At 54.0% G+C, this 27737-nt stretch overlaps 1 protein-coding gene and 6 non-coding genes across 8 annotated transcripts; 5 read left to right on the top strand and 2 right to left on the bottom strand.

The window, feature by feature from the left end:
- Window positions 1-1860: 1860 nt before the first annotated feature.
- On the top strand, window positions 1861-1933 carry TRNAV-CAC (transfer RNA valine (anticodon CAC)). The gene has a single exon. It is a non-coding gene; the product is annotated as a tRNA-Val (tRNA).
- A 4180-nt stretch (window positions 1934-6113) lies between these two features.
- On the top strand, window positions 6114-6186 carry TRNAV-AAC (transfer RNA valine (anticodon AAC)). Its single transcript has one exon. It is a non-coding gene; the product is annotated as a tRNA-Val (tRNA).
- A 5780-nt stretch (window positions 6187-11966) lies between these two features.
- Window positions 11967-12039, bottom strand: TRNAK-CUU (transfer RNA lysine (anticodon CUU)). Its single transcript has one exon. It is a non-coding gene; the product is annotated as a tRNA-Lys (tRNA).
- A 539-nt stretch (window positions 12040-12578) lies between these two features.
- Window positions 12579-12650, bottom strand: TRNAA-UGC (transfer RNA alanine (anticodon UGC)). The gene has a single exon. It is a non-coding gene; the product is annotated as a tRNA-Ala (tRNA).
- A 2157-nt stretch (window positions 12651-14807) lies between these two features.
- Window positions 14808-25893, top strand: TRIM7 (tripartite motif containing 7). 2 transcript variants are annotated; one of them, XM_059695611.1, is made up of 8 exons: window positions 14808-15362; window positions 15984-16079; window positions 20408-20638; window positions 21536-21558; window positions 21820-21935; window positions 22361-22396; window positions 22731-22805; window positions 24405-25893. In XM_059695611.1, the coding sequence occupies exons 1-8, from the start codon at window positions 14871-14873 to the stop codon at window positions 24914-24916; spliced, it is 1581 nt and encodes a 526-aa protein (XP_059551594.1). In that variant the 5' UTR covers window positions 14808-14870; the 3' UTR covers window positions 24917-25893. The 2 variants fall into 2 exon arrangements, with proteins under 2 accessions (XP_059551594.1, XP_059551595.1); XM_059695612.1 differs by lacking the exon at window positions 22731-22805 and having other exon boundaries at window positions 14811-15362.
- Window positions 19232-19363, top strand: LOC132236323 (small nucleolar RNA SNORA9). The gene has a single exon (XR_009453264.1). It is a non-coding gene; the product is annotated as a small nucleolar RNA SNORA9 (small nucleolar RNA).
- On the top strand, window positions 20965-21128 carry LOC132236342 (U1 spliceosomal RNA). The gene has a single exon (XR_009453278.1). It is a non-coding gene; the product is annotated as a U1 spliceosomal RNA (small nuclear RNA).
- Window positions 25894-27737: the final 1844 nt, after the last annotated feature.

Genomic DNA, 27737 nt, shown 5'->3' on the forward strand with positions numbered 1-27737 from the left:
TCCACTCGGGAAGAGGGCGGCAGGGCTAGGACGACGGAGGCCCGCATCTCGGTGGTGCGGGGGCGGGAGCAACGCAGACGAAGCCGAAAGACCGGCCACTCCCAGCCCCCGCCCCTGAGGAGAAATGTAGGGAGACAATGCAATCCTGCGTGGCCGTCCGCTGTCGGTGCTGTGACCGCGTCGGCCCGGCGCCATCCTACCGCCCGGGCACCAAAGATTGCAGCCAGCACTCCTCACAGCTGCTGCCGGAAGCAGAGGGGCGGGCCCCGGGGAGCGTCCTACAGTACTTCCGGCCCTTCTAGGCCGAGGGCTCCGGCGTGTGAGGACTCGAGCGCCCCTCGGCGACCGCCCCGGGGCGGGGTCTGAGGACGCGCGGTGGGTGGGGCCGGCGACTCTCCCCGCCTCGCACTCGGGCGGCATCCCCGCAGCCGGGATAGAAACGGCCGCCCGGTCGCTTCGCATTTAATATCAGAGGCACGTTCCTGACTGCACGGCCGGACAGGGACAGAGTGGCAAGTCGTTCATGCACATGCGCATGGGGGACGCTCGGACTGTAAAAAGGCGGGCTCTCCAAGCCGCTTTTTCTGTTTTGAGAGAAAGAGGACGTTTATGAAAGCTGGGGACAGTTAGACAAGGAAGGGCTCGGTCAGGAGAAGCAACAAGTGCTCTGCTCCGGCTTCTGGCAAAGTTATGGGAAATAGGTGACGGAGGCGGGGCGCTGCCAGCTCTCTGCAGAGTCAGGGAAAAGGGGGCCTCGCGGCGGGTTCAGGGGCGAGCCCGGCGCCCCCGCTCCCCTGCCTGCAAGTCTGGTCTGGTGAGGGCCCTCAGAGTGTGCGGGGTGCGCGCCGCGGGAGGCGGGGGGCGCGGGCGGGAGAAGGCACTTCCAGACGCACCGAGGGGAAAGGCGAGGCGCCCCGCAGGGTGCAGGGCGCTGCCCGCTGTGAGGGGGAGGCGGGAAGGGTGACATGGGCTCGATGTTTTCATAGTCCCGTGTCCACTCGCATGAAATGAGCACGACGGAGCCTGTCTCAGGGTTTTGCTCGGTGCAGCCAGAGCCCACGTCGTGCTGCGTGGCGCCCGGCGAGGTGCTACGAGGTCGCTCCCCGCTGTGGCCGGAAGAGCACCCGGAGCCGACGTGCTCCGCGAGCGCCAGCGGGCCGGGTGGGAGGGCGCTTTTCCATCTGTGTCGTTCTGTACCTTTTGGATTTCGAACCCAATGAATGTATTGCCTGAAAGAAAAAGAAAAAACTTTTCTAAGTGCCATCGATTCCGCCAGCTGCGCGCCACTCTTGCGCGGCGAGATCCGGAAACTCCGAGATCTGCTTCCGCGGGTCCCGGCCGCAGCGCGGGGGCTCGGGACGGGTTTGGGGCGTCGAGAAGGTCTATCCAGGTGGTAGCTCTGCCTGAGATGTCGCCCTTAGCGTCTCTGCCCCGTAGATTATTTGTGCGAGAGCAATGCTGTGATTCATGAAGCTTTTTGAAAATGTGTCGTTTAATTAAAAAAAAATAAAATGTGTCGTTTAATTAAAAAGAAAAAGTGCGTGGAAGTTCCAGGGCCATTGTTCTTGTACGGAACCCCCGTGAGTGCCGGCGCTGCGGGATGCGGGGTGCGGGCGGGGGCGCTCCAGGGGGGCCTGTGCCTCCTAAGCGGGTGCGGCCCAGACCGCGCACCCCGGTGGCTGGGCTGCCCGAGGCCGCCCGGGAGCGGCGGGCCCTGCGGGGCCAGAAACTGCGGCCACGACCCCTGCGCGCAGCTCGGGGCGGCGCGGGGAGCTCACTGCCCCGGAGCTCGGCGTCCTGTCGCCCGCCGCCCGGGCCGGGTGGACTCAGGGAGGCGTCTGCCGGGCTCCGGGAGCAGCGGTTTCCGTAGTGTAGTGGTTATCACGTTCGCCTCACACGCGAAAGGTCCCCGGTTCGAAACCGGGCGGAAACAACGGTCTCTTTTTGGTCTAGTTTCTACCTGTACGGTCACCTCCTCACCCCATCATGTCGAGGACAGGTGGCTGTCTCACGGAAGAAGGGCGTGTGCCTGCGTACATGTATCTCTGTTTTGGGGGGTCAGGGGCGGAAGCGGAGCCACCGCAGGCCCTCCACGGCGCTGGCAGTGTAAATCCAGGTCTGGAACCTCAGCCGTTCTTTTGATCTTGATCTTCCCCTCGGGAGCGGCTGGGCCATCTCTCCCACGTCCGGGGACGGAGCCGGACACACGCGGCCGCTCCATAGTGCTTGCACAGTTGGTTCTTTTTTTTTTTTTTAACTTTGTTTTATTGCTTAAAGTATTACAAAGGGTATTACATATTTCTCCTTCCCCACCCCACCCCTTGACCTTCCCCCGGCCTCCCCTACCCCGCAGTGTCTTGTGTCCATTGGTTATGCTTTTATGCATGCATACAAGTCCTTCGGTTGATCTCTTACCACCCTCCCCAACCCTCCCCGGCCTTCCCGCTGTAGTTTGACGGTCTGTTCCATGCTGCTCTGTCTCTGTATCTACTTTTGTTCATCAGTTTATAATGGTCTTTATTATCCATAAATGAGTGAGATCATGTGGTATTTTCCTTTCTCTGACGGGCTTATTTCACTTAGCATAACGCTCTCCAGTTCCATCTATGCTGTTGCAAATGGTAAGAGTTCCTTCTTTTTTACAGCAGCGTAGTATTCCACCGTGTAGATGTACCACAGTTGGTTCTTAAAGTGTATCCCCATCCCTGCATCTGAGCCTTGGTCCGGGTCCCTCCATCTGAGCCTTGGTCCCGGTCCCTGCATCTGAGTCTTGGTCCCCATCCCTGCATCTGAGTCTTGGTCCCGGTCCCTGCATCTGAGCCTTGGTCCCGGTCCCTGCATCTGAGCCTTGGTCCTGGTCCCTGCATCTGAGCCTTGGTCCCGGTCCCTGCATCTGAGTCTTGGTCCTCATCCCTGCATCTGAGCCTTGGTCCCGGTCCCTGCATCTGAGCCTTGGTCCCGGTCCCTGCATCTGAGCCTTGGTCCCCATCCCTGCATCTGAGTCTTGGTCCCCATCCCTGCATCTGAGTCTTGGTCCCCATCCCTGCATCTGAGTCTTGGTCCCCATCCCTGCATCTGAGTCTTGGTCCTCATCCCTGCATCTGAGTCTTGGTCTCTTGAGACAGAACGAAGAGTATTAGCTGTTGCCCAGCTAGTTCACACCGTCGAGTATGAGGCTCTTCATGTCCATGTTGTGGGTTGCAGTCCCGCGTTGGGCGTGTTCTCTTTTGCAGACGGTGAGGGCCTTCAGGCCACCGTTCCACGGGCTGAAACCCGCCTGTCTGCCTTCAACACGGGCCAGGTGCCTCTGTTACCGGAAGACCAAAGAAAGACCAGTAGCTCCCCGAAGCTGCAATGGGACCCCAGGACTCGCCCTGGAAGTTCATCCGTCCAAACCTTAGTCCTGAGAGGTGCCAGCCCCTTGCTAAGTGGTGGAGAAGTCGGGATTCTGCTCTCTCAGCGCCGCCGCCTGGTGTCCAGGTCAAGAAAGAGGCGAGGTGCCTTTTGTTGTCTGAGACCCTCATCTTCAGATTATCCTCTCTGCCCTCGATTTTAAGCGTTGATCTTTTGTGAAACGTTGCCCCACACATTCCAGCCTCTACATTTCTCCCACACATAAAGGAATGTAAAACGCCCTTTGTTTTGGAACACCCTACCTGACCTGAACAGCCTCGGTCACTGGTCTTGTCATAGAAGTTGTCCTTAACTGCAGTTGAAATGCATTCCTTCCGTTGACTGTGTCCTTAGCCCATTTTCTATTTTCTGGCTGGAGAAGTCTCCCCCATACACAGGAGACCCCAAGAGCAGCCTGATGATCATAGAAAGCTGGTTTATTAACCTTGCTAAGCAAAGTGTAGCCCAACTTGGGGAGACACGGTAGCATGATGCCCCGGGAGGGCAGCCTGCTCAGAAATAGATTGCAGTTTGTAAAATAGGCAGGGTTGCCAGTTCAGTCCTTGTTCATGAGCCCATAGCGAGTTGCTGTCACTACGCTCTTATCTTGCAACATGTGAATCTAAACACCGTAGTGTTGGAAGAGTGTGAACTTTGATATTTTGTCTTGCACAGAAGCTGTGGATTCCAATGCAAATTGTGGTTAGACCTACCCGTGTGCCTCAGTGCTTGAGCGTCCACCTATGAACCACCAGGTCAGGGCACATGGCTGGGTTGTGGACTCCCTCCCCAGTGGGGAGGGGGGGGGTGCAGGAGGCAGCCAATCAATAATTCTCTCTCAGCATTAATGTTTCTCTCTCTCTCTCTTACCCCTTCCTCTCTGAAATCAATAAGAAAAACTCCAGAAATAAACATGAGTTTTAAATAGTTTGCCATTCTGAGTAACAAGATGAAATCTCACGCCATGTCAATCCCTCTGGCCCAGGACGTGAATCATCCCTTTGTCCATGGTCTCCAAGCTTTATATGCCACCCCTGGTTAGTCAGTTAGTAGCCATCTGGGTTATCAGATCCCATGTTAGGGTACTGAAGTGCTTGTGTTCAAGTCGCCCTTCTCTTACTTACTAATGGCCACTAAGGTGCAAGACTACTAGTGCTGGCCATTCGCACATGCACATGTACTTCCTATACATTCCTATGTGCGCACAGGAAAAAGCACAGTTCTGGTTTCAGGCGTTGAGGGGGGCCGGGGGATATAGCCCTGCAAACAAGTGGGTGCTACTGTAATGAGAGCAACCTTGAACAGGTAGGGAGAAGCCTAAGGGGACATTTCCAGGACGCGTGGATCTGAAGCCTGGGGAAAGCCATCATTGCTGGAGCCACAGGTGTGGGGATAAAGGTTGGGTCAAGCTGTGAGGGGGACTCTGACTGTCCAGGGAGATGGCGGAGGAGTTGGAGGAGGACGAAAGGCAGCAGGTGAGCTTCCACCAAGGCCAAGGGAGTCGCAGTGGGCCAAAGGGTGTAGAATCCAGTGATGGCGGAGTAAAGGACAGCGGTAACGCATCCATGGACTGGGACACCTGCAGGCTCCCGGTGACTTGACCACACATCAAGGATTCTTACTCCATACGGCTCAGCCTCTGTTCCTATTCCTGGTTCCACAGGAATAAGCGTAATATTTTGCAATATTAAGCCATCATTACTACTTTTACGTTTGCTTATATGTAGATCTACGTATAACATACATTAAAACGCACCCCAATTCTGTACATTAAATGCTAGGGTTGATGAGTTTTATTTTTATAAAATACTTAAGAGATTTCATTAAGTTTTCAAAATTTAATAAGATTTTAGCTTTACTGAAATATCACTGACTTAAAATTTGATATTCATTCATTTCAATCTCCTCTCTTAAAACAGATAATTTTATATAACTTATAAGAAATATATAATTATTTTGAAAGCATGTGTAAAATTAATTTCATTTTTACCTATTTGTATTTATTTTAATTTACATTTCGATGAAGATATACTCAAATCTCATATACTTTGAGTGCATTTTGTGCTTCTTTAAGATATTTTTATTGATTTCAGAGGGAAAGGGAGAAGGAAATAGAAACATCAAAGATGAGAGCGTCATTAACCAACTGCCTCCGGCAGGCGCTTTCACTGGGGATGGGGCCCCACCACCCGGGAATATGTCCTGGCCGGCATGTCTCGGTTTATAGGTCAATGCTCACCCACTAAGCCACGCTTAGACAGGCGTATTTTGTGTATTTTAATTCTTTAGCTCCTAACTGCCGATAGGGAACAAGTTATGTGAAAATTTAAACCTTGCAACTGTCTCCCTAGATCCTAGATATGCCACCCCTGGTTAGTCAGTTAGTAGCCGTCTGGATTATCAGATCCATAGAACCAGGGCCTAGCTAGAACCATAAACACAGCAATGGACAGAGTTAACCAGGCTCAAGTCTTCGAAGCTACATTTTACCTTCCCTTCTGCGAGGCCCGCTGCTTTGTTCACATTTTTTTTTCTTTTTCTTTTTTTTTTTTTTGTTTGATTTCTGGACGTGACTGATTTCCCGACCCGTTAACGGGTCGCGCTCTACAGTTGGACAAGAATCGTTTTTCCGGGACTCTGACTGGCAGGCGGGCCTGCAGGCCCGGGCGGTGACGTGGCCCACACCCTATAGGACCCAGAGGAAGGGCCTGCTACCGCCTGTTTCCGTAGTGTAGTGGTTATCACGTTCGCCTAACACGCGAAAGGTCCCCGGTTCGAAACCGGGCGGAAACAGCCGCCGGGGCTCGTCCTTTTTCCCATCTCGAGGTGCATGTGCACGCATACGCGCGCGTTTTATTCGTACTCCTTACAATCCCGGACCATAAAAAGGCCACGCAGGCGGGATTGCCGCGCTGCGACAAGTGGAATATTAGAAAGTGCGGGAAGGAAGGATCGGAAATATCCGGTGGAAGTGAGTTCGGGAAATGTTTTTCCAGGACCACAGGGGCGATCGCAATACCATGCACGCTGGGGACCTGGCCTGCGGGGGGGGGGGGTGTCCCGCAGAGGACCCCACAGTCCCGTTCACGCGGGGGGCCACCGAGGCTCCGACGCTCGGGGGAAGTGGTAGATGGAGCCAAGGGCCGGAGAGAGGCGCTCAGCACAGCGGTCCTGCCGCGGCCTCCCGGGGGCCCCCCGCCCCCGCCCGGAGCCTCGGAGAAGCAGCCCGGAGCGCGGGACCCCACTCCGAGCTCCCAGTCCCCCCCATACAGCCCGAGTCCGCCTGGAAAAGGGGGTGCACGCTCTTGCACACCTGACGGGACACCCTTACACCTGTGACAAGCAACTAATTTCCCTGCTGTTGTGCCAAACTTGGAAGCCAAATCAAGAAAACAGCAAAGCGGAAAATCAAATTCTCTTTAACGGTTTATGTGCCTTAAATGTAGACGAAGCGTTCCTGACTCAAAGCATAGGCAGTAATGGCTAGGCTGGTGAGGCCGCCTGCATGCACTCTGTAAGCAGCGATTAAACCGAGCAACTTCTAAACCGAGCAACTTCAAAACCGAGCTGGAGCTGCTAGGCCAGCGCAACTGCCGCGCAGCCTGCTGCCTGGCCCCTTAGGGGTGGTAACACCCGCAGAACAGCCTTGGACTGGGCCGAGGCGACCTATGCCTGTGAAAGGCCTGTCAGCAAAGATAACAAGAAAGCAGTCATTATGGCTGCAGGACTGATGACTCCCCGAGGGAAAACTAAAAACATGGCTTAGAATTAACATCACTATGTTATGTCTCCTGCACCAATAGAAATGCCTTCCTTCTGTTGGTGTAATTGTTCCCCTTCCCTTCTCATACAAGCCCTTGCCTTTGTCTCCTAATCCGAACACTGTTTGGGCTTCTGCGTGACTCGGTGCTCACAAATAGCTGTTTTTATTGATCGCAAATACCTTTTGGTTAACAATTCCAATAACTTGCCCACAGAAATCAATGCCGTGCCCATTTCCTTGCCATCGCCTTGCTCTTTCATACTTACGTGTATGCCTTCTCAGAATGTATAGATGTACTCACCCAAGGAGGAGGGCCAGGGCCCAGCCATGGATCTTAGAGAGTAAGGGGAGTGAAAAGTGAAGAATTCGCAACCCCATTTGGAAGAATCCTCCAAATTCCCTTGCTGACCCCATTTCTTTCCACCACCACTCCCTCCCCCCCCCCCCTTAAATTTCACTGACTGGATTGAGATGAGTCAGTACAGACCCCACCTCAGGCTTTGGACTGCCAGAGTGTCTTCTAAATCACCCCCTGCCCCCCACCCCCCTTCAAGCTGACTTCCTTGGTGGCCCCAGGACTCTGGGAGGTCAGAACTGTCACTCAGGCCTGTCACTCTTCTCTAGGTGGGTTCTGATCGGTGCCTCAGCTAATGTGAGTCTCATCATCTTCCTTGTGGAGACAGTAAACAGATCCAGAACAACACGAGTAACCTCACAGCACTGGCGGGGCAGGAGGCTGGTGTGAATCAGATTTCTTTGGGGTTACGCTTAATGCTGACCTGTCATTATGGCTTTGTAGTTTCCCTAGACTGACCTGGTTTCAATGACACTATGATTCTCTTTTTTGAGGCGGAAGCTGTAGCTGCTTGTCAGTGTGGTTGCTTGTCAGTGGAAGCCCCTTTCCACCGACCCCTTTGTCCTCTCAGCATCGCCCCCACAATTTGAAAGCATCCTTGTTTCCTGGTGGCAATCCCATCCTGGGCCTAGCTAAATCTTTCCTGCCCTGGGATGCAGGGGATTTCAGGGAACTTGAGTTGTTGTTTTTTGGGTTTTTTTTTTTTTTTTTTTTTTTTTCAGTGAAGACTACAAGAAAAGAGCCAAACCTGGGTGCCAGTACGGTACACAGGGCCAAAGGTCCCTGTCTCCCACTTCTAAGATCCCCTAGGGAGATAGTTTAGAGGATGTGAATTCCCACTGAGGATTCTATTTAATTGTAGTTTTGCTGGATCTTTACTTTTTTTTTTCAAATAAATATTCCTCCACAGCATCATTACAAAATTTTCTACCTGAATGTTTAACCTCTCACTAAAAAGTAACTGTAATACTCTTTGTTTTATTTTTAAACCTTTTTATTAGGAAATTTAAAGTAGACAGACTGTTATTGTGAAACCCAAGTACCCATCTCCCAGCTTCCGCAATTTTCTCTTTCCACCATTCCTGTCTCACCTCTGCCTCCATCACCTCCCACCCCCTTGCTCTTTTCTTTATAGTCCTCAGATTCCACAGGCACACTTCTGTAGTCTCTCTGTTGACCGTCTCCCCTTCCCTCTGGTAGTCCGGTACTCCGTAGACCTTCAAAGTTTAGGAAATAATATCAGTAGCTACAGGTCCCATGAACTGGGCTGTGGTATGGACTAGGCACTGGCAACAAACCTACGGTGTGCCACTATGAAAAGGAAACTTCATCTATTTATTTGTTACAGTGCAGTAAGAAAGGGGCCAGGCCCCTACCCTCCTGTTTACCTTCTGAAAGGCAAGTAAAATAGCAAGCAAGTAAACAGATAAAGGGCTGTGAGAAAATTAAAGACGATGATCTGATAAAGTGGCAAGCAAGCAGACGACAACAGTAGAGAGCTGGGCCGGGAAAGACGCATCAGAAGAGGTGACAATGAGCGGAGGCATGAAGCTAGAGAGCCAGCCTTCCCAAAGTATCCGGAAAGAGGCCCAGAGTAGGAGGGAGCTGGTGGGTTCAAGGACAGAGGGAAGACCAGGGGTTTGGAGGGTAAGGAGCCACAGTATACCTCCTTGGCTCTTCATCCTGATGACTCCATCTCCTCCACCATTTGCTGTTTTTCTTTGCAAGTGGATTGAAAAATGAGTGGAGGCCCTCGCTGGTTTGGCTCCATGGATGGAGCATCAGCCTGCGGACTAAAGGGTCCCGGGTTGTATTCCAGTCAAGGGCACATGCCTGGGTTTCCGCCTCCCTCCCCAGGAGGGGGCGGTGCAGGAGGCAGGCAATCAATGATTCTTTCTCATCATTAATGTTTCTCTCTCACTTTCCCTTCCTCTCTGAAATCAATAAAAAATGATTGCAAGTAAGCAATAAACCTGGGTGCTGTGGGTTGGGAGGTAGAGGAGGGAGTCTGCAGCAATAATCAAGATTCAGATACCAACTGTGCAACCTAACCAGTGCCTCCTCTTCTCCCACTAATGAGGGCTCCAATACATAAATCTATCATTGTCACTTGAAATGTCCATGAGAATAGCACCAATGGCTTAGATGTTCAAGATGACACTTCATGAAAGGATTCTTTAAAATATTGCTAGTTTATAAGAAAAACAATAATATTTGTAAGTTGGTTTATAACCTTAAGAGTAACTAGACTTTAACCTTTACAACTGCAATGCATTGAATAGTCATCACAAGTGTGCACTCTTCTCCATATTCAAACACCTCCCTCCTTGCCCTTAGACACCAAACATCTCAAATAACAACAGAAAGAGTTGCCCAAAATATCCAGTTATTTTAAGCCAGTTGGTCCTGAAACAGAATGGAGGAGCAGGTCATTTGGGGTCATCTTTTTGGCCACTCTTCCTGTTTTTGCAGCAGGTGGCTCTGGTTGACATTTCATCTTCCTCCTTACCCAAAAGTCACACTCCCCAGGACACCAGCATGTGATTGAGACCTGTCTCTTATCTGGGGGACTTGTACCCTTAAACCCATGTGACGCGATATACATGGCAGTGAAGTAACGGGATGAGCATTTGATGTGGGCTGGGCCATTTCTCCCGATGCCTCACAGATCCTGGGAGAATGACTTGGTGAAGTCTGGTAAAGGGGAACCAGGGGCTGTTTAAGAAAGACCTGAGACTGGAATATTTTTGGACTTGTTAGAAAATACGCACAAACATATTAAAATTGGAGATGATATTTTAAGATGAAAATATTCAAGTGGATGGTGGATGAATAATTTCTATATAAATTGTATGTAATCATTATTGTAAGACCACTGCACAAACTACATGTATGTGACACCAGCCAGTAAGAAAATCATTTACAAACTTAATTTCTTACATCTGGTTGGATTCTTCCTGTCCAAGGAAGAAGATCTGCAGAGTAAAAAATAACTGAATAGCCCTTTCCAATGAGGTTGTGGCTTTGCAAGAGGAGAAAACATGACGGCCTCTAAAGAAACAGGCCTGAGAAGAGAAGAAAAACTATGAGATTATGAACCATAAACCAGAGTGACACTGTGACCTGCAGAACCTTTTGTCTGAGTGTGCTCCTGTGAGAGGCAAGAGGAGCGTTCTTTTCCCCGCCAGGCGGTGCCCTGCAGGCCCTGCCATGGGTATCCTCCTGCCAGACAGACAGTGAGGAGCCCTGGCCATTTTAAGGGTGTGGGGGAGGAGGGAGCCAGATGTTGAGTTATTTTTATTTTTATTTATTTTTTGCTAAAGCAGCCCATTGCTACCACAGGAGTGGAGAAATAGGCAATCTCATTCATAGCTGATGGGAGGGAATATCAGCTGGTAGGATCCACAACTGGGTGATTTGCCTATTTTTATCAATTACAATAGCATCTATACATTGACCCAGTAATCTCACTTCTGGGAACTTGCCCTGCAGATATGAATGCAAAAGTGAAAAATGACAATGGTATATGCTTACTACCTGCAGCATTAATTGTAATAACAACAGATTGGAAACAACATGAATGTCCATCAGCAGGTGATGTGTTAAATAAACTATGATTCATCTACAGCAGAACAGTATGAGGCTGCAAAAAGAGATTGAGGACATTTTATATGTCTTGAGATAGGAAGATCTTCAAGCTATAACAGAGCTGTAATTATATTTTTGTGTAAGTAAAGGGAAATAAAATATGTCCACTTCTAGTATAGACCCAAAATAAGTGAAAGCAGAAATTCAAATGGATATTTGTACACCCGAGTTCATAGCAGCATTATTCACAAGCCGAAAGATGGAACCAGCTCGCGTGTCCATTGAAAGATGAGTGGGTAAACAAAATGTATTATCTACATACAATGGATTCTTTTTCAGCCTTAAAAGAAAGGAAATTTTGACACATGCTACAACAGGAATGAACCTTGAAGACATTATCTAAGTGAAGTAATCCAGTCACAAATGGACAAATATTGTATGATTTTTCTTATATGAGATACCTAGAGTAGGCGAACTCATAGGAACAAAAAGTAGAATACCAGGAGCTGGGGGAAGGAGAGACTGGGACAATTGTTTACTGGGTCCAGGGATTCGGTTGGGGAAGATGTCAAAGTTCTGGAGATGGATTGTGGTGACGGTTACACAGCAATGGTTACACATGAATGTGTATAAAGCTGCAGAGCTGTACACTTAAAAATGGTTAAAATGGCAAATTTTGTTATGCATATTTTACACAATTTTTTAAGTGCTCGTTTTGTCCACGTAAACAGGCCGCTAGACAAATAATGAACAAGAGCGTAGCCATAAAAAGCTTAAACAAATATCGCACACAGGAAATGTCCATTTACAGGGTTTCTTCGGTTTTCCAAGCTGTCAGGCAATGTATGAAAACAAAAACTTCCCGTTCGCCCAACGTGGGGCTCGAACCCACGACCCTGAGATTAAGAGTCTCATGCTCTACCGACTGAGCTAGCCGGGCGCGGTGGCGACACCCAGCGATATCTCCAGCCAATAATTATTGCCTCACTGTGGGCTTAGGCCTGCATCCAGCCCGAGCGGGGCTCGGAAACAAACTCGGAGGATTGTGCCCGCCCGTCCCTCCTACTGCCGTCAGTTTCCTGCTTGTCCTTTGCCAGGAACCTGCCCTTTTCCACCCCCGTGAAGCTCACGGTGCGAAGGGAATACGCGCGCAGGACGATGCCAGTGGCCCCGTCACCCTGTAATGTTTTAATCTGGAGTCAAAACGCAGCGTCAGGGGATGGGAGAGGCGAGGGCCGCAGCCGACACTTCGAACGTGGGCAAAACGCCACGATCAGGGGCCGGTGAACACACCATAGAATATACAGGGGACATAGTATAGAATTGTACACCTGAAACTATATAATTTTATTAACCAGTGTCACCCCAATAAATTTTTTAAGAAAAGGAAACACCAGTGTCTGAGGGTTTCCCTGGGGCTGGGAATACATTGGGTTTTTGGATTTGGGAGACAAAGTGAAAAAAAGCGCGCGCCCATGCTGGAGATGCCGGGGATCGAACCCGGGGCCTCATACATGCAAAGCATGCGCTCTACCGCTGAGCTACATCCCCCACTTGCTAACGCCTTCCTTCCTGCTCTCCCTTAGCAGTTTCATCGTGCAGGGCATGTGCACATTGACGGTCTCCGGGGCGCACGATACCCAAGAAGTTGCACACCCCAGCGGGCAGCGTCCCGAGGGTTTCCAGGGCTCTCTACTAAATGCCTACGGGGTCGCCGGCCTAGACGGAAAGACGCCCCGGGGAGGACAGGGCTGGGATAAACACCTGGAGCCCGCGGTGGAAAAAGAAGGGGAGGTCATTTGATGTGAAGCGAAAAAGAAAGGAAGGCTGTGCAGGATGCTGCGTTTATTTATTTATTTATTTTAAAAAGGAGTGTAGTAAATATAATATTTGTATAAAATAATTCGGAATTGCCTGGGATGGGGAGGGAACTGGAGTCTAGGCGATAGACAGACTTTTCACTATAAACCGCTGTTTTTGAATCACGTCCAAATCAATTCAACCCAAGAAAAGTTTAGGGAGCGCCTACTCGGTTCCAAGAATTGCTCTAGAAAACTGGTGGTCCAATGGTCCAAAATCACATAGTCCATCGCTCTAACAGCTCGCATTCCAGAGGAAGTAGAATGCTGGATTGAAAATGGTTAAGGTGTGATTGTAAACAGGCTTCATTGAGAAAGGGAACTTTTTTTTTTTTTTTTTTTTTTGAGAAAGGTAACTTTTGAAACAAGATTCGAAGGAGGTGGGAAGAGAGTCAGGCACGCGTCTGGGAGAAGAGAGGTTCCAGTCAAGAGCCAGTTCAAAGGCCGTGAGGTAGGGCCTTTTGACGCGTTGCAGGAACAGCAAGGAGGTGCCTGCGGCTGGAGGAGAGTCCATAGGACAGTGGTAAGAGATGAGAGTACAGAGGAGGCCCAGTGCAAGGAGGGGGAGGAAGACTGGGGTGGGGCTGACAGGTGGGAGCCACTGGAGGGTTTGAGCAGAGAAAGGCCACGATTTGATTTAAAAGTAACATTTCCACAGGATTCTTCTCACAGCTGGGTGAAGCCAGGGCGGCAGAGTGGGACAGAAGGGGAAAGATTTGTTGCTCGTTGGAGATGATCCAATGGAGGGAGAGACTGAGGACTCGGGGTGAGGTGTGCACCATTTTTCCCTCTCGGAGTCACAGAGGGCTTCCTGTTTTTGTCCTGAGCCCCTGGAGGGTTGGAGTGGGGAAGCACGTGGTGGTGCAGATCAGAAGTCCAGGGTGGAAATGCGACGCTGGAGCTGAAGAAGGTGGAAGCCAGGGCTCCTGGGTCCTGGGAGAAGAGATGGAGGCAGCAGGCCAGAGCCATAGAGCCATAGAGCCATAGAGCCATAGAGCCATAGAGCCATAGAGCCATAGAGCCATAGAGCCATAGAGCCATAGAGCCATAGAATGGGGGACACGTCGGGAAGGGCCGGGAAAGGGTGTCAGGAAGGAGGAAGCATGAGACCAGAGGGCAGGTGGGGTGAGGCCCGAGAAGGGGTCTTTCCCTTTGGGTTAGGATCGCTGAGGTCACTGGTGCCTTTAAGCAGAGCGATTTCTGGGGAGGGGGAGGGCGCAAGCTGGGCCCTCCCGGGAGGGTGGGGGGACTGAGACAGGGCTGCAAATAATGCTAGCAGCTCTGGAGGGGGCTGAGGAGATAACGGGGGGCGCATAACATCGAGTAAACTGGGAGAATTTACTGTCAATGTGTTCTTTGTTTATAAACATAATCAAATAACGCAGAAACAAGGGGGAGGGGACGCTGGCAGGAAAGGTGGCTATAGAGGGGGATGCAAGGCCGCGCTTGGGGGTGGGGACTGAGCCGGGTTCCAGGCTCCAAGCTCCAAATTTAGCTCCGGCAGCGCCGCTCCCGGCTGCTCCCGGGAAACCCGACCCGCGCCCTGGCGCCAGGCCCCGGCGCCCCCCGCTCGGCGCGCCCACCTGTCCCGGCCCGTTGCCCAGGCGGCCCGGGTCGGGCGGGGGCGACGGGGAGCGGGCGCCGCGGGACCGGGGCGCCAGGGCGGGGTCCGAGGGGTCCGGGCGCCGGGCGTGGGGCGCTGTCCTCCCGCGGAGCCCCTCGCGGCGTCGCCCGCCGGCTCTCAAAGCGCCCCCTCTGGGCGGGTTTCCAGCCGGGAGCGCCCCCCGGGCCCGTCTCGGTCCGCGGGTGTCAGCCACGCCCTTCCTCCCAGAGGCCCGCCCCGGCCCGGACCCGGCGCCGCCATTGGCCGCCTGGCCCCGGCGCCGCCCGACTCCGGGCGCGGAGGGCGCGCATGGCGGCGGTGGGGCCGCGCGCGGGTCCCGGCTCCGGGGCCGAGGCCCTGGCGCTGGCGGCCGAGCTGCAGGGCGAGGCGACCTGCTCCATCTGCCTGGAGCTCTTCCGCGAGCCCGTGTCGGTCGAGTGCGGCCACAGCTTCTGCCGCGCCTGCATCGCGCGCTGCTGGGAGCGCCCGGGCGCCAGCGCCGCCGCCCCGCGCCTGCCCTGCCCGCTGCCCTGCCCGCAGTGCCGCGAGCCCGCGCGCCCCAGCCAGCTGCGCCCCAACCGGCAGCTCGCCGCCGTGGCCGCCCTGCTGCGGCGCTTCAGCCTGCCCGGCGCCGCGGCCGAGCGCGGGCCCCCGGAGGCGGCGGGGTGCGCGCAGCACGGCGAGCCGCTCAAGCTCTACTGCCAGGACGACGGGCGCGCCATCTGCGTGGTGTGCGACCGCGCCCGCGAGCACCGCGCCCACGCCGTGATCCCGCTCGACGAGGCTGTGCAGGAGGCCAAGGTGAGTGCGGCCGCGCCCCCGCGGGTCCCCGCGCCCTTGCCCGGCCTCCCGCCACGCCGTGCCGACGCGCAGGCAGCAGACGGGGGCTCCGGTGAGCCCCTGCCTCCTCCTGTCTCCTGCTCAGCACTGGCGCCGGGCGTGAGCTTGGCGACCCCTCTGTCACCCCCGCACCCTCAGTACCCCCAGTACCATCGCCTGGGCGACGTCCCGCAGACTTGGCGAGTTTCTTTCTTTCCTTCCCCGGCCTCTAGCGGCGACTTGGGCGCATCCACACGGCCGCTGCCCCGCTCCCAGCTCTTCCCGGGCGTGGGAGACCTTCCCGAGCGGTCGGGGACGGTGGGTGGTCCAGGGTTGAGCAGGGCCCGGAGCGAGCCGTCTGGGCTCCTTTCTGTCCCGCCTCCTCGCTGGGGCCTCCGTTGAGGTGTGTGTTTCCGCGTGAACTTGGACACTGATGGTCTTGGGATGTGAGACCCTCGGGCTTTTGGCGTCACCCTAAAGGAGCCCTGTCCCCCTGTGCGAAGCCAGGCTGCCTCCACCCCGGCCTCCTCCTCAGGGCGCAGGGCCTTCCCTTGCTCCTGGGGTTTCCAGAATCCTCTGCCCACGCCGTCTCACCCCCCGCAGGAGCTCCTGGAGTCCAGGCTGAAGGCCCTGAAGAGTGACCTGGAGGACTATGAGGTGTTCCGTTCCACCGAAGAGAAGGAGAGCAAGGAGCTCCTGGTGAGCCCCCTGCCCGGCAGCAGAGGGCCCCCCACACCGGGCAGTTGTGTGTGTGGAACCGCAGAGGTGGATTTAGAAAGATAATTGGTGCATGTTATAAAAGGCGACCCTATGCTTTATCATGTAACCAGGGCTTTTGCAAGCGAAAGGAGGTGCTAAACTAACCCTAGAACAGCTGGCTTCGACTGGAGCTGTGCCAGTGCACCGGGGTGTACAGCCCTGTTAGTGTTACACCCCAGGTAGGGCCTCGGCCTCTCTCCCGATGGAATGCCCAAATGTTTCTGCAGAGGAACATGCATATTCAGACTCAATGAGAACATAAATACAGTAAATAGCCTCATGTCAGCCTAGGCCAGTGGTCGGCAAACAGAGCCAAATATCAACAGGACAACGATTGAGATTTCTTTTAAGAGCCAAATTTTTTAAACTTAAACGATATAGGTAGGTACCTTGTTATGAACTTAATTAGGGTACTCCTAAGCTGGCCTTTGCTAAAAACGTCCTCATTTTATAATAATAAAGCCACCAACACAAAATAATTACAATTCTTAAATTGATGACAAAATTACCTGTAGGATTTGCAGCTGGTTGGAAAAATACAGGTAACTTCATGCTCCGAGTAGGTACTTTTGTCACCTGCGCGCGATTTGCGGAGGCGACTAGCACTAACCACTGCACATGAGACTGCTGACTGACTGGCTCATTCAACTCGGGCATGAATCGTGGGTGCCTCCCCCGGGCTGCGTATCCCGTAGCCCCACCGAGGCCGAAAACCGACTTCTGCGCATGGGCCAGGAAGTTTCCATCGCACTTGTATGCGCACCTGCACTTGGTATTTTGTGGAAGAGCCACACTCAAGGGGCCAAAGAGCCGCATGTGGCTCGCGAGCCGCGGTTTGCCGACCACTGGCCTAGGCCATTTTTTTTGGCCACCGGAAGAGTTATGAAAAGACTGTTTTTCATTTTTAGAGTTCTGAGGTTTTGCAGTTGGGCTAAGTGGAAGGGGGCTCCCTGGGTCAGAGCGCCGGGAGTGGGAAGTCTGGCGACCAGTTCCTAGGAGCTCCCGCTGCACAGCCCAGTGTGCCCATGACCCCTGGTGGGCGGGAATTACATTTTGTCTTCTTTTCGGTGGAGCAGGAAAGTGAAACGGGCTCCTTTTGATGAGGGGAGCAGCTTGGATCACGGGCTGTCATTTTCTACCTCGCAAATTCAGTTCTTCGCTCGATAAGTCGGTGCTAAAAGAATGGGAGGATCTATGGGGAGTCTCTTAGGAGAGGGCCACTCAGTTCTGAGGATGGGAACTGGAGGGCCCTCCTGTCCTCAAGCTGGGGAGGGGGGGGTTGTGGGGGGAAGACCTGAGTTCAGGCCCTTCCGGACCCTCCCCTGCACTGGTGCCCCGGCCTCCCTGTGCACCCCAGCCCTCCCTTCTGATCATTCACTTCCCTCCCCAAGGAAGAGCGCAGCCCTCATCTCCAGGCTCCCACCCCCTCTTCTGGAGGCAGGAGTGAGCATGGGCTCCTCTATCTGCGACCCAGAGGCCTCCCACATCGTGGGAGCGTCCTGTCTCTGGCCCTACCCACCATGACACCGCTTGGCACCTGCCCCTGGGTCCCCTGCCAACCACCCCTTTGGCCCCACATTCTTTAGAATCACAAAATACTACCTGCTTAATGCAGCAGTAGAGGCAGAGGATGCCTGTGCTGCATGATAACAGAATGAATGCTTTCATCTGAAAATGCTCTTACCACTTAGTGCTTCTCACTGGGGGCAGTTTTGGCCCTGAGGGGATATTTGGCAATGTCTGAAGATATTTTTTTAAAATATATTTTTATTGATTTCAGAGAGGAAGGGAGTGGGAGAGAGAGAGATAGAAGCATCAGTGATGAGAGAGAAACATAGATCGGCTGCCTCCTGCGCATCCCACACCGGGATCCAATCGAACCGTGACCTCCCGGTTCATCGGTCCACACTCAACCACTGAGCCACGCTGGCTCGGTTCGGGCTTTTAAAGCAGAGGGACTGTGGGGGTTGAGCTTGTCCTGGAGGGATGGAGCCCTCCTCACTTCTCGCTAGTCCTGGTTACGTCATGTGCAGCCCCTCGCACATACTCGGGTAGAGGATCCAGGGGATCCGTAGCATGAGCCTGTGTCTGAAAACACAGGAGCAAACACCCAGTGGGTCATGGTAACGGAAATAACAGACTAGGAAGCCTGCACGCAGCATATTCTCTGCTGGGTCAGGTCCGTGTGCTGCCACCTCTGGTCGCTGGCATTGATTTTCCTTCTTTTTCTGCAACCTGCAGATTTTGTATTATGAGCCTATGTTGCCTTCATAATTGCTAAACAGAAATGGTGCTCTTCAAAGTGAAGCGGAGGCCCTGGCTGGGTAGCTCAGTTGGTTGGAGCATTGTCCCCATACACCAAGGCTGTGGGTTTATCCCCGGCAGGGCACATGCAAGAATCAACCAAGCCTGGCCGGAGAGGCTCAGTGGCTGAGCGTTAACCTATGAACCAGGAGGTCATGGTTCGATTCCCGGTCAGGGCACTTGCCTGGGTTGCTGGCTGGATTCCCAGTGGGGGATGTGCAGGACGCAGCAGATCCATGATTCTCTCTTATCATCGATGTTTCTGTCTCTCTCCCTCTCACTTCCTCTCTGAAATCACTAAAAATATGTCTTAAGGAAAAAAAAAAAAATCAACCAGAATAAGTGGAACAACAAATTGATGTTTCTCTCTCCCCCTTCTTCTCCCTCTCTAAAGTCAATTTTTTAAAAAAAACTTTAGCGAAACCGGTTTGGCTCAGGTGGGGGATGTGCAGGAGGCAGCTGATCGATGTTTCTAACTCTATCTCTCTCCCTTCCTCTCTGTGAAAAATCAGTAAAATATATATATATTTTTTTTTTTTTTTTTATTGATTTTTTACAGAGAGGAAGGGAGAGAGATAGAGAGTCAGAAACATCGATGAGAGAGAAACATCGATCAGCCGCCTCCTGCACATCTCCCACCGGGGATGTGCCCGCAACCCAGGTACATGCCCTTGACCGGAATCGAACCTGGGACCTTTCAGTCCGCAGGCCGACGCTCTATCCACTGAGCCAAACCGGTTTCGGCTCAGTAAAATATATTTTAAAAAAACTTTAAAATGAAATAATGTCTGCAAGCCTCCAGCGTGCTTGGGTCTGGGGTGACCCTGTGCATTCCTACAGTGCTTGCTAGAACATTTTGGAATGGTTTGAGGCCTTGCCCTGCTGCATCCGGAGCAAGGTTATAGAAATTTCAGACAATCGCAAAGAAAAAAAAAAATGAAATAAAGTGAGGAGTGAAAGTTGGAGGGGTGATGAGTGTTAAAAAACAAAATTCAACTGAGTATATTTTAAAGATCTTATTGGCTTTCTTCAGTGGTTGATGAATTGAGCAGCATCTCATCTAGCAGATAGAAGGGAACCCCAAAGAGCTGTATTCGGGGAGAGATTTTATAAGCAGAGGTGGCAAGGACAGGAATGTCTGCAGGGAAGAAAGCCGGTTTGGTTATTGCAAGGCTACTTTCCCAATCAGGGACGACAGGTTATCAACAAAGGCAATTCCTGATCAGCTAGTTTAAGATTCCATTTCTGCCCTGGCTGGTTTGGCTCCGTGGATAGAGCGTCCGCCTGTGGACTGAAGGGTTCCAGGTTCGATTCCAGTCAAGGGCATGTACCCTTGGTTGCGGGCACATCCCCAGTAGGGGGTGTGCAGGAGGTAGCTGATCCATGTTTCTCTCTCATGATGTTTCTAACTCTATCTCTCTTCCTCTCTGTAAAAAATCTATAAAACATATTTAAAAAAAAAAAAAGATTAAGATTCCGTTTCTGGGATAGCCGAAACTACAATGAAGCCTGTTTAGCGAGGTGGTGCTTAGCATAGCGACTCCATACTGGCCCTGTGTTCTTGTATGTGACACATAATAAATGTGTTTGGGGAAGAAAGAGTGACCTCAGTTTAATACTGAGAGTGGCCCGGGAGGCACTCATTTATCCTTCCTTTTCAGATGAGGAAAGTAGTTCTTAGGTGAGTTTGGAGTTGCCCTAGGTTTGAGGGAGAGCCCAGGTACAAAGGCACATGGGCACATCTGTGACAGGGGAAGCGAGAGCGTGTATTGAAGCTGCTGTGCCCTTAGCGGTGGGGTATTTAAATTACAGGCTGTGCAGGGTGTGCCTGTGTGGATGAGCCTCTGACCCCTGAACAGCGAGGCGGATGTAACCCTGCCCTCTGGGGTGGCTCAGCGCGCCTGTCCAAATGCCAAGCCTCGATGCCCATGTCCCTCACCGCTGCAACTTCTCTCCCGAGACAGAAGCAGATGGCAGCCGAGCGAGAGAAGGTGGGGGCAGAGTTCCAGGCCCTGCGGGCCTTCCTGGTGGAGCAGGAGGGCCGGCTCCTGGGCCGCCTGGAGGAGCTGTCCCGGGAGGTGACACAAAAGCAGAATGAGAACCTGGCCCAGCTCGGGGGCGAGATCGCCCAGCTGTCCAAGCTCACCAGCCAGATCCAGGAGACGACCAGCAAGCCCGACCTTGACTTTCTGCAGGTGAGTGGCTCCCCAGGGCTTTGAGTCCTTGATCCTAAGGCATAGCGAAGGCAGCGAGAACAGAGTCAGGTCCCGTGAGCTTAGTGACTCACACAGTCTGCAGCCAAGGGGGCCTGGAGAGAGGTGCCCTGATGTCCCTGGGGTCAGAGGCAGGTCTAAAGGGATGTGATAAAACTGTCCTCACCGTGAGGAACAAGAATATGTCTGACATCATATTCCAGCATGCGCACACTGGAGACAAGTCCCAGGAAACAACACCTGCACTAGTGTGATGCACTCAGGTGTTTTCTATCCTATTTCATTAGAAAAATAGTCACAATCTAGTCCTACTTCCCTGGCAGGGGAGATGCCATGGCCACGAGGGTGGTTTTCCCAGAGCGAGGCTTATCCGTTGCCCCGTCGATGTGCTGACCCCTGCGATGTCCCCACATGCGGGAAACGGGGCTGCATAATTTGCAGTAGGAGGGGACTGCATTTGCGCTCTCCTCTGGGGGGAAAAAAATAGTGACAGTCTACGAAATAAACTTCACAAGACACAAATGGATCAAAAACAGTCATTTAGAAGACTGGTCTGAAGGAGCAGTCACTGCATAAAGGCTCTCGCTTGTCTTGGTGGCGTGAGGGCCGAGGCCTCGCTGGGCCCAGCACTTGGCTCCAGGGAGGATTCTGTAAGGACGGAGCATTTCAGAGCTGTGCGCAGGGTCAGGGGACCCACCACGTTGACGAGATGCCCAGCTCCGGGCACGGGGGAGCCCTTGGCACCCAGGCCCGTGGTGGGGGTGGTACCCCTGCTTACTGCCTCTTCCTCTGGAGGCAGGGCAGGGGCAGTTTTGTTTTTTCAGAGGTGCATGGGGGTTACCTGATGTTGATTTTGTTTTCTTTCATCTTTCTTGCCAGGAATTTAAAAACACACTAAGCAGGTGAGTGGACCTAATGGTTCCTCGGGCCCCTCTTAGCCGGTTCTTTCCCACGGCGTAGCCTCTTCATTCCCCACCCCCAGCCCCTCACCTCCCACGGCCCCACCGCCTCATCTGGTACCTTCTGAGGCCGGAGTCCCTGTGCCCGGTGTGGGTATGGGCATGAGACCAGGCTCGCCTTTTTCTGCGTCTCCCCGCCCAGGGGGCCTCGCCGTCCTGATGGGGGTGGGACAGTGCTTGTGGGCTTTCCTCCTTGTCCTGCAGGTGCAGCAACGTGCCGGCCCCCAAGCCAAGCACAGTCTCTTCTGAGATGAAGAATAAAGTCTGGAACGTTTCCCTCAAGACCTTTGTCTTAAAGGGGCTGCTCAAGAAGTTCAAAGGTAGGCCCAGGTGTGGGACTGGGCGGTGAGGTGCCGGGGGCAGGGGTGTGGTTTTGGAAGTTTGGGGCCCAGAGACGTGCCTTTCCCGAAGCTGTGTGAGGACAGCAGAGCTGGGGTATGTGGTGACGAGTTTACTCAGGCCCCCTCGGCGCAGAGCTCCCCCCGGGGACCGACAGGTTAGAGGGGCATTGGGGGCGGACGAGGATGGGGAGGGAGATCCCAGCTCTGACCAGCTCCGGGCAAAAGAGGGGAAGCTGGACAGGAAAAGCCAGAATACTGCCTCTCCCGCACCTGCGCTGGCCCGGTGCCTCAGGCCTGCCTGGGAGTAAGTGAGCCAGCGGGGCCACCCGTGTCGGAGGTGCAGTCACTGTCGTTGTCAGACAGTCTCGGTGTCATTCACGCACACCTGCTTGGTTTCTCCTCAGAGGACCTTCGTGGAGAGCTGGAGAAAGAGGAGAAAGGTACGTAGCTGTGGGGATGGCCGTGCCTGTTTCCTGCCTCATGGGGAATTCCCTCCCTGCGGGCGGGCGACTGTCTCTGGGCTCTCCGTGCTGGTGGTTCCCTCTGCCTGCCCACCGCCCACCTCCGTGCCTGCCTTCTACTCCCCTTCCCTGCCCATACTTCACAGCGCCCACTCCCGCAGGCCACGGGGGCCTGTAGGCTTGTGGCCCGGAGCAGGAGTGCCCTGCCTCTCAGGATGCTTAGGTTGGGGAAGGCTTGTCAGGCACCTACACAAGCCCCTCTCTCCCCTGTCCCCACTCCCAAACTTACTGAGACCTCTTCTGGGGACCGGAGTTGTGTGCAGGGGTGAGGGGAAGCAGGAAGAAACGGAGGACAAGGGAGGTGGTTCTTACTCCTGCGGAATTCTGGGTGAGTGGGACCCAACCCCACAGGGAGGGAAGTGGGGGCCAAGCCTGGAAAGAATCTAAACCAGCTGAGTCAGACTGTGCCCCTTCTGTGCACAGAGCCCTGCACAGGCCCCTCTCACTCAGCAAAGGCTGCAGTTCTCCAGCCACCCTCGGGCCGCGCTGCACGCTCCCCAGGTGCACCCCTGATCCCGGTGGGGGCTGGGATGCACCCGCACACACTTCCCTGGGCTGGGCCCTGCTTCCCCAGACGGCCGCCTGTCTGGTTTCTTCACCTTCTCTGTGTCTTCGCCTAAATGTACCTTTTCAGTGAGGCCGTCCTTGGCCCCTCTAGTTGAAATCACAGTTGCTGTCCTGATCCCTCTTCTATATTTTTTAAATCATTTATTGTCTCTCCTCCCCTCCCCCAAGAAAGGAAGCTGCAGGAGGGCTGGGATTCCCAGGGCCTGCACATAGGAGGCCTGGAACTCTGAAAAGTGTGCATATTTGAGCTTTTTCTTTTCTTTCATATATATATATATATATATATATATATATACACACACACACACACATACACACACACAAACATACATACATATATACACACACATATATATGTATATATTTCAGAGAGGAAGGGAGAGGGAGAGATAGAAACATCCATGATGAGAGAGGATCATTGATCAGCTGCCTCCTGCACACCTCACACTGGGGATCGAGCTCTCAACCCCAGGCCTGTGCCCTGACCGGGAATCGAACTGTGACCTCCTGGTTCATAGGTCGATGCTTAGTCACTGAGCCCTGCCGGCCAGGCTCGAGCTTTTCCTTATGGAAAATTTCAGGCATATGCTCAAGTAGAGAGATAAGCATAACAAATATTACATGCTCATCATACACCCTCAGCAATTACCACTAACACCCCTGCTTATTTCTTCCTACTGGACTATTTTGAAGCAAATCACAGATAATATCATTTCCATAAATATTTCAGTATTTGATCTCTAAAGAGAGACTTTTAAAAAAATATATATATATTGTACTGATTTTTTACAGAGAAGAAGGGAGAGGGATAGAGAGTTAGAAACATTGATCAGCTGCCTCCTGCACACCCCTACTGGGGATGTGCCCACAACCAAGGTACATGCTCTTGACTGGAATCGAACCTGGGACCCTCAGTCCAATGCTCTATCCACTGAGCCAAACTGGTTAGGGCTCTTTCAAACTGGTTAGAGACTTTTAAAAATACATATATGTGTATATTGATTTGAGAGAGAGAGAGGAAGGTGGGGGGGGGGGGCAGGGGAGAGTAACATTTCCATCGGCTGCCTCCTGGAGGGGCCTGCAACCTGGGCATGTGCCCTGATCAGGGACCTGTTGGTGCATGGGACGCTCAACCAACTGAGTCACAGCGGCCAGGGCTAAAGAGATAAAAAACAACCGAAAAACCATCATCATAATTAGAAAAGTTGATGATTCTTTCCAGTATCTAAGTTGTACCGTTTGATTTCAGATGTACTTGTTGGGGGCGGGGGTAGGGGTAGGGTGTGGGGGTGGGCAGGAAGGGGGCAGGGGCTGTGCAAGAGGCCTGCAAGGGCCATCTCTCCCTGACTCCCCACTGCAGTGGAGCTGACCTTGGACCCGGACACGGCCAACCCCCGCCTCATCCTCTCGCTGGATCTGAAGAGCGTGCGCCTCGGACAGCGGGCCCAGGACCTGCCCAACCACCCGCGTCGCTTTGACACCAACACGCGCGTCCTGGCCTCCTGCGGCTTCTCCTCCGGGCGGCACCACTGGGAGGTGGAGGTGGGCTCCCAGGACGGCTGGGCCTTCGGAGTGGCCCGCGAGAGTGTGCGCCGCAAGGGCCTCACGCCCTTCACGCCCGAGGAGGGCGTCTGGGCGCTGCAGCTCAACGGTGGGCAGTACTGGGCCGTGACCAGCCCCGAGCGGACACCCCTCAGCTGCGGCCACCTGTCCCGCGTGCGGGTGGCGCTGGACCTGGAGGTGGGGGCCGTGTCCTTCTACGCTGTGGAGGACATGCGCCACCTCTACACCTTCCGTGTCAACTTCCAGGAGCGCGTGTTCCCCCTTTTCTCCATCTGCTCCACAGGCACCTACCTGCGCATCTGGCCTTGAGAGACAGTGCCCGGCCCCCCAGAGGGAGGTGCCCGTCCAGGGTGCAGCCTTCTCCTGGCCGCCCCTGGGAAGGGACGGGAGCTCCGGCCGGGCTTCCTGCCTACTTCACCCTTCCTGCCCCGGCTGCCTTAGGCAGGCTTCGGGAGCCCAAGCAGCAGAGGCGGGAAGGCCTTGGCCCCCGGGGCCTGTCCCCTTCCTGGCATGTGGCTCTGGTACCAGCTGCTCGGGGGGTGAGGACAGGAGCCCAGCTGTGGACAGAGCTGCTTCCTGTTCGGGGGCTCACTGCTCAGACTCGGCAGCGCCTCTGGCTCCCGGGGGCAACCCCAAGCCCTGGGCCTGTGTCGGCCTCAGTTGCAAGGGGCATATTTGGGGCCAGGCCGGCCAGGTTCATCATGATCACTTCTGTTTTGCCTTCTTGTCAGCTGCCAGCTGCTTTCAGGGACCTGAGTCCAGCTGGCCTAACCAAACCGTCTACTCAGGGAGGAGCACTGTGCTCCCAGCTCAGAGGACAGTCTGGGCCAGAACTGGAAGCAGAGCCTTGACCCGTATGCGAGGGAAAAGCCCCAGACAGCACTATGTAGGCATGGCTACCCTCTGACACCCAGAACCTGGTGATCCGCGGCCACGTGTTCTCACAGCTGCCTAAACCCCTCTCAAGTGCCAAAGTGCAGTCTCCCTGGGTAAGGAGACAGAAGGTTCTGGAATTCTGAAATACCGGAGAGCACTTACAGTTCCACAGGTGCCGCTGGCACCAGCATGGAAATGCAGAGCAGAAGCATGCCCCGGCAGATTCTTTCCGGAACTTGCCGAACATGAGCCACCAGCAGAGGGCCCTGGTGGCTGCTGTCACCCAGCTCATTGCTCCCCGGCTGCTGAAAGGCTGGGCTTCTGGGCGGGTGGTGGGGGGCTGTTCCTTGTGTAGCGCTCCCCAGGAATGGGGGCTAGAGATGGAAATACAGACTATGAGTTCGTTTCTACAGTGGCTTAGCTCATTCTTGACTTACCCTGCCTGAGTGCAAGGGCACACGTGTGGGCAAGGATCTCTGCCAGGTGAGGCGAGTGTGTGCGGTGTGAGAATGTGCGCGGTGTTTATATCGGACTGCAGGACAGTGGGTATGAACACATGCATAGGGTGTCGGTGTTGAAACCGACCGAGGTCAATCAGGTCAGACCCTATTATTGACTTCTGGTTAAATATCAGCCACCCCGTATGTAGTTGATGGCCACAGGTTTCCAACCCCACCAGATCCCTGGCTGGATGGAAGCCAGTTGCTGACCTAGTTCTGCCTACCCAGGTGGTTCAGAACGGCAGATGCAGGGATGGTGACCGTCAAGTAGCTGGTCTGCAGGCGTCGTGGAGCTCCTGTACTCTGTCCCTTGAGATGCTTCAAGCACACTGGGTACAGGTCCTTGTTAGGACAGGCATGACCCTGTGGTTTGAGAGGCCGACCCAGTGCTCACAGCGATAGGCAGTCAGAATCCAGTGTCCCACAGGCGGGGACGGGACCGTTGAAGAGCCTAGCCCACAGCAGCATTCCAGAAGGCGAATCCGAGGCTCTCTTCATACGCGGAGAGCAGCTCTAGAACACCGTAGCCAACCAGCGTATTTGAATATCACTGATTTCCACAAGGAAAACCCGTGGCTTTTGAACTGAGTGTCGCAATTACCCTTTATGTCGTCTAGCAACTATGCCAAAGTATTGTAACACAGGTTGCAGGTCACAGGAGATGGGGTGACTGGTGGAGGCCCTGTAGGGCCAGGTCTGGGGACTGCAGGGGTGGCTGTCTGTGTGTATCCTCAGCTTTTGTCTATCAAGAGTTTATAGAATAACTGCATAGATTTCTATGCATCTGAAGAGATGTTAACAACAGTTACACATAACTGCACGTGGGGGGCGCGAGAGATGTTCTCTCTTGGTCACCAGGGCAGCGGGTGACCGGAAGTCACGGTGCTGGCGTGAGAGTGTGTGCATTTTTCTCTTCCATCCTTGGGGCATCCTAAGATCTCAGACTTCTGAGCCTCTGAGAGCAGTGACTGGCCTAACTTGGGCTCTTCTGCTCCAACTCTCAGTCCCAGGTCCTTGCGAGCTCAGAGCTGTGAGGACCCAGGTCCTTGCCACCAGACACACAGCTCTTCACGGACTGGGGGTCACCTGGGGCCTGCTTTTGGCCTGGCCGTCCAGGGACCTCAGTCATCCGGCCTTGCAGGGCAGAGGGCAGGCTGGACAACCAGGCCAACGTCCACCATCTACCTGCAGCCGCCACTTCCTGGCCATTGCCCGGCGAGGGCTCCTGTCCCTGACCTGGGCTCTCACCCTCCCCTGCCCTCAACTCCGTGTGCCCTTTTGGGGGCTCTGACCGGACCTGCTCCCCAAGAGTCCAAGGGGGCCCTAAGGGGTGTCTTCCTAAAGGTGCCATAGGGGCTCGGGGCCCCGGGCCCTGCCTCAGTCCTTGGTCCACCCCCTTCCTCACACTCAACCATTCTGATTTCTCCACTATCAGCTTCTGACTCCTTCCTGATCCCACCTCCACCCCCACCCCCACCCCCCACTCCGCTGCTCCCTCACGTGCCCGCCTACCTTACCAGCCCCGGACCTCGATTCCCCCCAGGACAGACCTATTAACATCCTTCCCCGCAGCCCTGACCCAGCACCCGATCCTCGCGCACACTAAGCCGCACAGCCCTGCCCCCCAAGGGTCCTCGGCCCTGACCCCGCAGAAGCGTGGAAGACCTGGGACCCCCTCACAGCCCCGCCCACCGGAGGCCCCGCCCCACCGCCTCCGCGGGCGCGGAACCTCGGGCCTCTGCGGGCGGCTGTCC

The sequence above is a fragment of the Myotis daubentonii genome, chromosome 5, assembly GCF_963259705.1.
Source record: "Myotis daubentonii chromosome 5, mMyoDau2.1, whole genome shotgun sequence".
In the NCBI taxonomy this organism is placed as follows: domain Eukaryota; kingdom Metazoa; phylum Chordata; class Mammalia; order Chiroptera; family Vespertilionidae; genus Myotis; species Myotis daubentonii.

Coding starts and splice junctions, on each gene's coding strand:
- TRIM7 (XM_059695611.1), top strand. CDS start 14,871: ATGGCGGCGGTGGGGCCGCGCGCGGGTCCCGGCTCCGGGGCCGAGGCC. Junction 20,639..21,535: donor CCGACCTTGACTTTCTGCAG/GTGAGTGGCTCC, acceptor CTTTCTTGCCAG/GAATTTAAAAACACACTAAG. Junction 22,397..22,730: donor GCTGGAGAAAGAGGAGAAAG/GTACGTAGCTGT, acceptor TGGGGACCGGAG/TTGTGTGCAGGGGTGAGGGG.